We start from the raw sequence: 11,659 nt of genomic DNA on the forward strand, positions 1-11,659 counted from the left end.
ATATTGAATGACAATTGCATTAATCCATATCTTTACTTGGCCTATCATAAATATACATTGTATATGCCTTTCAAAAAGTGACTACACATTTAGGAATTAAGAAAGTATTACGGCTTGTTGTATCCCTGTTATTTATTATGCACTGTCTGCAAAACATTGCAGTGCTCCAGGCATTAAGGACTCGAAGTCACAGTTGTAATTCTGAATTCGGGATTGATTCCAATATGGAATTTTTAATTAAATATAAATCAGTGCAAAATCATCTTGGCTATCAAATTGTGGTCTTAATTAGGGATTCATCATTGTGGAGTTCATTTTTGGGGTGTTCATCCGCATGCATGAGATGAGTTCTAAATGATCCTTTTCAGTCATTATTGCTGCAAGAATGTGAGAAGAGTTGTCTCCCTCAACTTGTTATGCTTATACTCTCTGCACTGTATATCATTTTGCTGTGACAATGTTTTATTTATACAGTTTTACTTTGGAGTAATTATATATATATATATATATATATATATATATATATATATATATATATATATATATATATATATATATATATATTGTGTTCTGCAATACACATGCTCATCTAGCTTGACAAAAGATAATTGCAAATTTTAGACACTTAAAATTAAAGTGTCTTTGCAGACTGGCCTTGACTGTGACTTGTCTTGGCCTTTTTTGTTATGGATTAAGAGTTAGAAATTAAAAAAATACTTGAAAAGAAGCCATTAAACGAAATAATATTCAAATTGAAATACTTTTGAATTAGACCCAAGACTTATACATACTCGGTATATTGAGGAAGGATTACTGTCATACTCAGACTGTAGATTCAGGAAGGATTACTGTCATACTCTGTATATTCAGGAAGGTTTACTGTCATACTCGGACTGTATATTCAGGAAGTTCTGCCCTTTCATATTCATATAACCCCTACCTTCTCTGACCACCAGGCAAAATCAGGGTCATTTGAAAATCGGGGTTAAATTTGTAGTTAAAGATTATCTGTATGGTCTAAGGTCCCAAACTCAGAGAGATTAGAATCTTGTACTGTTAATTTATGGAGTTTGGCTCTTTCATATATCAGTATACCCCAAATATTGTTCTGACATTCAGGCAACGTCAGGGTCATTTTTTTAACCTCTCAGTTACATTTTTGGTTAAAGTTTTTTTGTTGTATGATCATGAAAACACAGCCTGGAAGGGATCGCTATCACAGTTATACTGTAGATTCTGTAAGTATTACCATGCTATTCATTCTTTCCTACAGTCCCTTTGACCTTCCGTCAAGGTCAGGATCATTTTAAAGTGAAAGCAAATATGTATCTGTCAGGCAGGAGAGCAAGTTTGAGATATAATTCCATGAAATTTATTGTAATTGATGGTTAGACTTCAATCGGAATGACCAATCTGTTTCAGGCTACTCCACGTATGATGGAACCATACTACTTTGTGGAGGTTATGGCACCGGCAGACTGTGTTTCAGCTGTATATACAGTCCTGGCAAGGAGAAGGTATATGCTTTATTGAATAGCTATTATTATACTGGTTTATGTGTAGGAAAGTTCACAAATATGATTCCAGTTTCATTTGTGATCCATGCCACAAACGTTACAATGTGGAAGTCATCATTCTGTCTTATATATGCTGTCAAATTACTTTATTTTGGGTTGTATTTTTTTACAGCTTTTAGAAATGATATTTCTCCAGTTCTTCACTTTGTACAATATAAATAGATTGGACAGAGTAAGGACTGATCTGTCTTCACTTCTTTTTAATATATAAATAGATTGGACAGAGTAAGGACTGATCTGTCTTCACTTCTTTTTAATATATAAATAGATTGGACAGAGTAAGGACTGATCTGTCTTCACTTCTTTTTAATATATAAATAGATTGGACAGAGTAAGGACTGATCTGTCTTCACTTCTTTTTAATATATAAATAGATTGGACAGAGTAAAGCCCAATCTTTCTAGACATTTCTCTTAAAATTTCAATAGATGAGACGTGATTGAAGCCTGATTTTGTTTCCCGATTTCATCTTGAAACATAAATAGATGGATAGAGTTGATTCTAATATGTCTACACTTTTGTTTTCAAAATGTAAATAGTGTAAACCACCCCTGTGGTCTAGTGTTTAGAGTGTCTGCCTTGGCTGATACATACCAAAGACTTATAAAAGGCCCTTAGCATTAAGAGGTTAGTGTTAGGATATGTTGGCCTGGTGTCAGGATAATGTGACATGGTGGGACATCATGCTACATGTCTGGGGTATAATGCCCCAGTGCTAGACATCACTATAAACTGCCACACTGCAGACATCGTAGTGATATGACTGGAATATTGTTAAAACTACATTAAAAATCCAAATCATGCACACACACATATAAATAAAGAGGGCATAGTTGACTCCGATCTGCCTATACATTTCTTCCTAAAATAGAGTTGAATCTGATCTGTATACACTCTTTGCCTTAAAATATGTATAGAGCGGACAGTCTGCCTTGATCTGGCTACATCTTTCTCTTTAAAATAAAAACATAATGGACAGCTTCCACCTAGATCTGTGTCTACATGTTTCTCCTTAAAATATAATAGAATGGACAGATTAAACCCTGATCTATCTGCACAATTTTGCTTGAAATTTAAATAGAACGGTCAGAGTAGATCCCAATCTGCCTCACTTGTCTTCTTAAAATATAGAGTAGAGTAGACCCTGCTATGTTGTCATTTTCTTTCTAAAATATAAATAGAATGGACAGAGTATTCTCTTGTTGTTTCTTTCTTGGTATTAACTGCACTTTTAACACATATTGGCTATTTTATGCCAAAGGAATGAGAGTTAAGTGTCTTTCTGAAAACGTTGGATTATAAGTCCAACCTTCTAACAACTGAGCTACAGTGGCCCTGAGTATTTTGACCTGATCTTTTAAAATACAAATAGAATGGAAAGAGAAGGGAGAGAGAAGTATCTGTGTACGTTTTTCACATTAAAATACAAATAGAATCGAGAGAGAAGTATCTGTGTATGCTTTTTTCTTTAAAATACAATTAGAATGGAGAGAGCAGTTGTGTGTACCCTTTTCTCTTTAAAACAAAATTAGAATGGAGAGAGAAGTATCTGTGTACACTTTTCTCTTTAAAATAAAAATAGAATGGACAGCAGTATATGTGTACGCTTTTCTCTTTAAAATACAAATAGAATGGACAGCAGTATCTGTGTATGCCCTTCTCTTTAAAATACAAATAGAATGGACAGCAGTATCTGTATACGCTTTTCTCTTTAAAATACAAATAGAATGAAGAGAGTGGTATCTGTGTATGCTTTTCTCTTTAAAATACAAATAGAATGGACAGCAGTATCTGTGTATGCTTTTCTCTTTAAAATACAAATAGGATGGACAGCAGTATCTGAGTACGCTTTTCTCTTTAAAATACAAAAAGAATGGACAGCAGTATCTGTGTATGCTTTTCTCTTTAAAATACAAATAGAATGGACAGCAGTATCTGTGTACGCTTTTCTCTTTAAAATACAAATAGAATTGACAGCAGTATCTGTGTATGCTTTTCTCTTTAAAATACAAATAGAATGGACAGCAGTATCTGTGTACGCATTTCTCTTTAAAATACAAATAGAATGGACAGCAGTATCTGTGTACGCTTTTCTCTTTAAAATACAAATAGAATTGACAGCAGTATCTGTGTACGCTTTTCTCTTTAAAATACAAATAGAATGGACAGCAGTATCTGTGTACGCTTTTCTCTTTAAAATACAAATAGAATGGACAGCAGTATCTGTGTACGCTTTTCTCTTTAAAATACAAATAGAATGAAGAGAATGGTTTATGTGTATACTTTTCTCTTTAAAATACAAGTAGAATGGACAGCAGTATCTGTGTACGCTTTTCTCTTTAAAATACAAATAGGATGGACAGCAGTATCTGTGTACGCTTTTCTCTTTAACATACAAATAGAATCGACAGCAGTATCTGTATACTTTTCTCTTTAAAATAAATAGAATGGACAGCAGTATCTGTGTACGCTTTTCTCTTTAAAATACAAATAGAATGAAAAGAGTGGTATCTGTGTATACTTTTCTCTTTAAAATACAAATAGGATGGACAGCAGTATCTGTGTATGCTTTTCTCTTTAAAATACAAATAGGATGGACAGCAGTATCTGAGTACACTTTTCTCTTTAAAATGCATATAGAATGGACAGAGTAGTATCTATGTACGCTTTTCTCTTTAAAATACAAATAGAATGGACAGCAGTATATGTGTATTCTTTTCTCTTTAAAATGCAAATAGAATAGACAGAGTAGTATCTATGTACGCTTTTCTTTTTAAAATACTAAAATAGAATCGATAGAGCCATCCCTGATCTTGGCCATCTTCGCTTGCCAAGTGTCATCGATCCCCATCAATCTGCATGAACCCATAACAGTAGCTGTTTGAAGCTTTATCAAATGCTCACATGTCCTATTGGATGCAGCTGAGAAAAATTGATCCATTGCACGTTCTGTTTACCTAGGAACACAGTTGGAAATAAATCTCATCCTACATAAACAATGACATGTCAGATACCAGTGTCTGCAATTCAGACCGTTCACACTGGTTTTTTTCTTCCAAGTCAATGCATGTGAGCATCATGGAAGTTGTCATATTGAATATTCTGCATGTGTAGTAAACTTTGTCCTTAGTTGATTTAACAGTTCTTTCATCCACAAGAGGGCATTTGTCCAAACATTTTGACTAGCCACATGTGCCAAGAGTCCATGCAAAACAAATGAATTGGTAACCATTGGCTAGTGAAGATGGATCTAGGCTTGCACATTTCTTTTGAATACATAAATAGAATTGACCAAATAGACCCTGATCTGGGTCTTCATTTTTGTCCTTTTAAGGTAAATTGACACAGTCGACCCTGATTTGGGTCTTCACTTTTCTATTTAAAATACAAATAGAATTCTTCACTTTTCTATTTCAAATGCAAATAGAATGGAAAGAGTAAACCCTGATCTGGGTTTTCACTTTTCTATTTAAAATACAAACAGAGTAGACCCCAATCTGGGTCTTCACTTTTGTATTTAAAATACAAATATAATTGACAGAGTAGACCCTGATCTGGGTTTTCACTTCTCTTTTTTAAAATATAAATAGAATCAACAGAGTAGACTCTAATCTGTCAGTGTATTATCTGATGGTAAATATAAGTCTGTGCTATTTACACTTTGTTGTACATTATACATAGAAAACTAACAGAAATAGAAGACCACTTCTGATGGCCTAAGTGGTTAGATTGTCTGCCTTGGATGCAGAAGGTTGTGAGTTCAAACCCTGGCCAAGTCATTCCAAAGACATAAAAATGGTACTAACAGCTACCTTGCTAGGCACTCAGCATTAAGAGGTTAGTGTTAAGACTGGCTGACCTGGTGTCAGGATAATGTGACTGGGTGGGACATGATGCTACATGTCTGCAGCATGATGCCACAGTGCTCAACATCATTATAAACTGCCACACTGCATACATTGTAAAGATATGACTGAATTTTTTTTTTTTTTAAACTATGTAAAAAATCCAAATCAAACAATCATTATACCACAAGGTCCATGGAACACTTCTAGGGGTCATTGTACCACAAGGTATAAGGAATACTTCTAGGGGTCATTATACCACAAGGTATAAGGAACACTTCTAGGGGTCATTATACCACAAGGTCCATGGAATACTTCTAGTGGACATTATACTACAAGGTATAAGGAACACTTCTAGTGGACATTATACTACAAGGTACATGTAACACATCTAGGGGTCATTATATCACAAGGTGCATGTAACACTTATACAGGTCATTATACCATAAGGTCCATGGAACACTTCTAGGGGTCTTTATACTACAAGGTCCATGGAATACTTCTAGGGGTCATTATTCCACAAGGTCCATGGAATACTTCTAGGGGTCATTATTCCACAAGGTCCATGGAATACTTCTAGGGGTCATTATACTACAAGGTCCATGGAATACTTCTAGGGGTCATTATTCCACAAAATCCGTGGAATACTTCTAGCGGTCATTATACTACAAGGTCCATGGAATACTTCTAGGGGTCATTATTCCACAAAATCCGTGGAATACTTCTGGGGGTCATTATACTACAAGGTCCATGGAATACTTCTAGGGGTCATTATACATATCTTGGAGTCACTATACCACAAAGTCCAATAGACAAGAGTACATGGAACCCTTCTTGGAGTCACTATAGCACAAGGTCTAAAGCTAAAGTCACAGGGATTAATCATGATCTGTGAGATGATTGATCATGATCTGTGAGATGATTAATCATGATCTGTGAGATGGCTAATATCTCATTTGCAATGGTGGCTAATGTCATGGAACTTAATCATGATCTGTGAGATGGCTAATATCTCATTTGCAATAGTGGAACTAATGTCATCAAACTTTGTTAAAAGTTTGACTTTGAGATGTGGAAGATTTCCATTGATGGTAGAGAAAAAATTGTGAGATGGCTAATCATGATCTGTGAGATGATTAATCATGATCTGTGAGATGGCTAATATCTCATTTGCAGTGGTGGCTAATGTCATGGAACTTAATCATGATGTGTGAGATGGCTAATATCTCATTTGCAATGGTGGAACTAATGTCATCAAACTTTGTTAAAAGTTTGACTTTGAGATGTGAAAGATTTCCATTGATGGTAGAGATAAAAATTGTCATGGTCAGGGTTGGTTTACCAAATGCTAATACATAATATCTTTACCAAATGTTCTTTACATTTATTGAGAGAATGGAGATAAAAAAAATCTTTTCTGCAAATAGTTATCTTTTCTGGAACAATCAACTTAATTGCACAGATAATTTAGCATGATCTAAATGAAAATATCTATTTGACTTTAAAATATTGTAAGAAGGCTATCTTATCAGTTAGAAACATGTATTTTTCAGGTCTTGAAATATTAGCTGTAATGAATTCTTATAACTTTTATTTATTTATTTATTTAGTTATTCAGAGAAGAATTAAAGAAGGAATTTTGCATATATATTTTACTTCCTTTTTTACAGAGGTCACGTGACACAGGATGCCCCGGTTGCAGGTTCACCACTGTACACTATTAAGGCCTTTATCCCCACTATCGACTCCTTCGGTTTTGAGACAGATCTGAGGACACATACGCAGGGCCAGGCATTTTGTCTTTCGGTATTCCACCACTGGCAGATCGTACCAGGAGATCCTCTCGACAAAAGCATCATTATTCGACCACTTGAGCCCCAGCCAGCAACTCATTTGGCAAGGGAGTTTATGATTAAGACACGCAGAAGAAAGGTTTGTATAAATACATTTCATGATATATTTCATAATGTGATATTAAAATGTATCAGTGGAAGAAAATTATTATCATCTCAGTAGCAGTACCACTTTTATTGCCACATTGTCGATAGTCAAACCTGTCCTAATGGCCACATGAGTTCAGCGGTCGCCTGGTCAGAACGACCATTCTAATTTCCTCCTGGCAAATTTCCTATACAAATGTCATGTAATCATCTATCACCTGTCTTCTACAGTCAGTGGCCATGTATTTCTTAACCAAGAACAAGGTGGGAACAGGCTTCTGTAGTCAGCATGCATGTGTTTATTAACTGAGTAGTAGTTTCATCCTGCCTTCTCTAGTCAATGTGCATGCATGCATTAACTGAGAAGTGGTTTCACCCTGTCTTCAGCAGTTGGCAGCCATGATTTTCTCGACCGTGCACGGGTTTCACACTTCCCTCTGGAGTCACTGAAATATATCAGCAGTGACCACTCCAAGTATGCAGATTAAACTTCTTTTGTTTGATGAGCAAGGCATAGTATATATATATATAAAGGTATATTACATGAATCACTTACCTCAGGAAGCTTCTTTGAATTCTGGAATCTTCAAACGTCTCTCATAAATGCTAACTGCCTTTTGATCACCGAGTGTGAGCAATTGCTTAATCCATCAAATCTTTCAAGTGTGAACACCTGTTTTTATGCCTAACTACACCAGCTGGCCTACAAGAAGTCAGCCCTGTGTTTCCTAACCCTGGGTAAAGTTTGGGTGCAAATTAAAGTATTTGCACAAAATTGATCAGACTTCAGCACATGTGACACTGAAGGGAGAATCTGTGCTGATGTAATGTATGGAAGGAATTACAGTGAGGATACAGAAATTTTGTGTGAAATATTTTGTTATTTTGATTTGTTTGTTTTTGCTAAATACCTGCGCTAAATACATGTATCCTGCTAGAATAATACTACTGATAGTAATGCATGCAAAATAATGATAATAATATTGTTTATGCTAGTAATGCTAATGTTTTTCACTGCATTCGTCATGAATCAAGTTTGAGAGCTGAACCTGCCTACAGAGGTCACCTGTCTACAAAGGCCACTTTGGCCTTTTCCATGGTTGGCTGATGTAGACAGGTTTTACTATTTTCTTTTCCTATTTAGGAAATATATCTGCCATTATGTAGGTTATTGAAACATATTTACATGTTTAGGCGAATTTCAACTGGGACAAAAACCCAGTGTTAAAGTTTTGTGTTACAAGTTTAAAAGTCACATATATTTATCATCACTTCAACTAAAACTAAGGATAGGTCTGAAGTTCATAGACTGACATGTTCGGAGTTTCTATCTTACAGGTCTGAAGTTCATAGACTGACGTGTTCAGAGTTCCTATCTTGTAGGTCTCACCACTTAGACATTATGGTCAGTAAAGACTTGTGTGAGTGTATGAAAGCTGGATATGGGATTATACTGACAAGAAAATCGAGGTGGTTGATAAACGAGTTCCACAAACACATTATTATTATATAATTATTATTATTGTTAATATTATTATTATTATTATTATTATTATTATTATTATTATTATTTATTTTGTTTTCAGGGCTTGAGTGAAGATGTTAGCATCAACAAATTCTTCGATGACCCTATGTTGTTAGAGTTAGCCAAACAAGATGTCATGCTGAACTATCCAATGTGAAGATCTTGGGGGACATAACTGATCTAGGGAGAGATAACTGATGTATTAAAACATTTAATAGTTTATTGAGAGTAACCTGCACAGTAGTGCTTAATGTCAAAGATTGATCATTTAAAATGAATGTGAAACTTAAATTTAGATCAATGCCTACCTGCATGCTAATGATATGTAAAAGTCACTGAAAGTACAGCCTACTGGCATAAAGTCACTGAAAGTATAGCCTACTGGCATAAAGTCACTGAAAGTACAGCCTACTGGCATAAAGTCACTGAAAGTACAGCCAACTGGCATTACAGTTTTCTAACAGCAGTTAGAGACTTATTTTTATGATTTGTAAACTAAATATGTTTTTTTATTTTTATTTGTGGTTTTTTTTTTAACAGTACAGTGGAGTTCAAATTGAGCATTTTCATACAGAAACCTGAAGTTTAAATATACCATTACAGAAACCCAAAGCTAACTTTAGCATTCTTATGTCGAATCTCAAGTCTAAAATTGGGAGGCGGTGCATATTAAAACTAAAAACTGACATTTTTTTACTAGAAAAATTTAATATTCCTATTTATACATGCAGATTTGAGCGGCCTACATGGCTAAATAAACCCATACTTTTTTATTTTTGCTAATGTAGATTCAAGACCTCTTTCAAAACTGGGAAATTCTTTTAAAAATCTTTGCCATTCTATCTGTGTATGGCAGTTCATTCATACTTTGTTTAACATGTAAGAAATATTTGCTAATGTATAATAATGTAGTCTTTGTAAATGAACCAGATAAGAGAGAGAGGAAAAAGATTGGAACCATATTGATGATAGACTTAAATATTAATATTAATCATGTGTAATGGGAATTTTTTAATTTTTATCCAACCTGCTTCATATTATGACCTGATCTGGATTACTGATTTTGACAAGCAATCTAAGCCCTTATCTGTCAGATTACTGATTTTGACAAGCAATCTAAGCCCTTATCTGTCAGATTACTGATTTTGACAAGCAATCTAAGCCCTTATCTGTCAGATTACTGATTTTGACAAGTAATACAAGCCATTATCTGTCAGATTACTGATTCTGACAAGTAATATAAGCCCTTATATGTCAGATTACTGATTCTGACAAGTAATATAAGCCCCTATCTGTCAGACTACTGATTTTGACAAGCAATCAAAGCCCTTATCTGTCAGATTACTGATTCTGACAAGTAATCTAAGCCCTTATCTGTCAGATTACTGATTTTGGCAAGCAATCTAAGCCCTTCTCTGTCACATTACTGATTCTGACAAGTAATCTAAGCCCTTATCTATCAGATCACTGATTCTGACAAGTAATTTAAGCTCTTATCTGTCAGATTACTGATTTTGACAAGTAATCTAAGCTCTTATCTGTCAGATTGCTGATTTTAACAAGTAATCTAAGCCCTTATCTGTCAGATTACTGATTCTGACAAGTAATGGAAATCCTTACCTGTCGGAAACTCTATGCTACCAGGTTTTGTTTGTACTAATGTTCATATTATGCTCTTGATCTCAGTGATCATTCCATAAATGGAATGAATGTAGCCGAAAGGTCCCAACAAAGTGAAAAAGTTGCATCTTGGTGGGATGTCAAATATTCTTTCCAGTTGATGCTATAAAGATGTATTCAGGATTACCTCCCTTGACGTTAGCCTTCCTCTCTGTAGATTTCCTCATGCTTAATTAAAGACCCCACTCATGAATTTTATTTTGACACTTGAATCTACACGTTTTCCTCCCTCTGATAACATGCAGCAGGTTTCTAGTTGAAGATTTCATCTTCTCTTCATTGTGTTTTCTAACTATGATCATCATCAGTAATGTGCTTATGATAGCTACCCAGGATAATCCAAATTAATAAACTATTTTTGTCAGCCAAAGAAATGGATCATCTTGTGTTTCATTATCAAGGTGTCCACTTATTTAAATGTGCACAATTCATTCAGTCTAAATCAGCCATAAAATCTCTTTTTATTTTCTGAGGTCTTTTTCATTTGTCCCTATGGGCACAAATAAGGCAGCTTTCTTGAAAAATAGGGATCAGATGTGGTGCCCAAGATGAACACAGAAATCTAGTAGGTGATAGTTTAGCCATTTTGATTTGTATAAATTACATTGTCATATTGATGAACTTAGATCCGAATCATTGTCATTTGTAATATATTACATGATACCTATTATGATAACCGACGGTCATTTTCATTTGAAAGATGGCATTGTACCATGTCTACAATAAACCATGAATATCTTATCATTCTATTATTTGTTTTTTTGGGTTCTTTTAATTTATTTTTTTATCTATTGATCCTTTTGAAAATAATGTGGATTCAATGTTAGGTACCTCTAATGTCTATTCTTTAAAAGTGAAGAAGTTGGTCATACAGTGAGGGAAAGTGTTTGTCAAGAATTATGTGCTTGAAATTATCTCCCTTTCCAACTCACCCACTCTCACTCTCTTGATAGCCAATGAAGCTTTTTGTTGACATTTCCTCTTTAAATGTGAATTTTTAAAATCTTTAATCTTGTACTAATACCTTTTTACGTCTTTTTTTTAGGGATTTCTTTACTCTTGTGTGCAAATTTTTACATCTACATTTTTAGA

General features: G+C 34.5%; 1 protein-coding gene across 2 annotated transcripts in view; it reads left to right on the top strand.

The window, feature by feature from the left end:
* LOC149781003 (116 kDa U5 small nuclear ribonucleoprotein component-like) overlaps positions 1 to 11,308 on the top strand; it is a 91,782-nt gene extending 80,474 nt beyond the window's left edge. For both annotated transcript variants that reach the window (XM_089938117.1, XM_089938118.1), the window contains exons 25-27: positions 1,423 to 1,517; positions 7,093 to 7,354; positions 8,949 to 11,308. In XM_089938117.1, coding sequence (XP_089794243.1) covers positions 1,423 to 1,517; positions 7,093 to 7,354; positions 8,949 to 9,044 — 453 coding nt within the window. In that variant the 3' untranslated portion in view covers positions 9,045 to 11,308. The remainder of the gene's footprint in view (positions 1 to 1,422; positions 1,518 to 7,092; positions 7,355 to 8,948) is intronic.
* Positions 11,309 to 11,659: the final 351 nt, after the last annotated feature.

The sequence above is a fragment of the Sinohyriopsis cumingii genome, chromosome 16, assembly GCF_028554795.1.
Source record: "Sinohyriopsis cumingii isolate HCF-2022 chromosome 16, ASM2855479v2, whole genome shotgun sequence".
NCBI classification, from domain to species: domain Eukaryota; kingdom Metazoa; phylum Mollusca; class Bivalvia; order Unionida; family Unionidae; genus Sinohyriopsis; species Sinohyriopsis cumingii.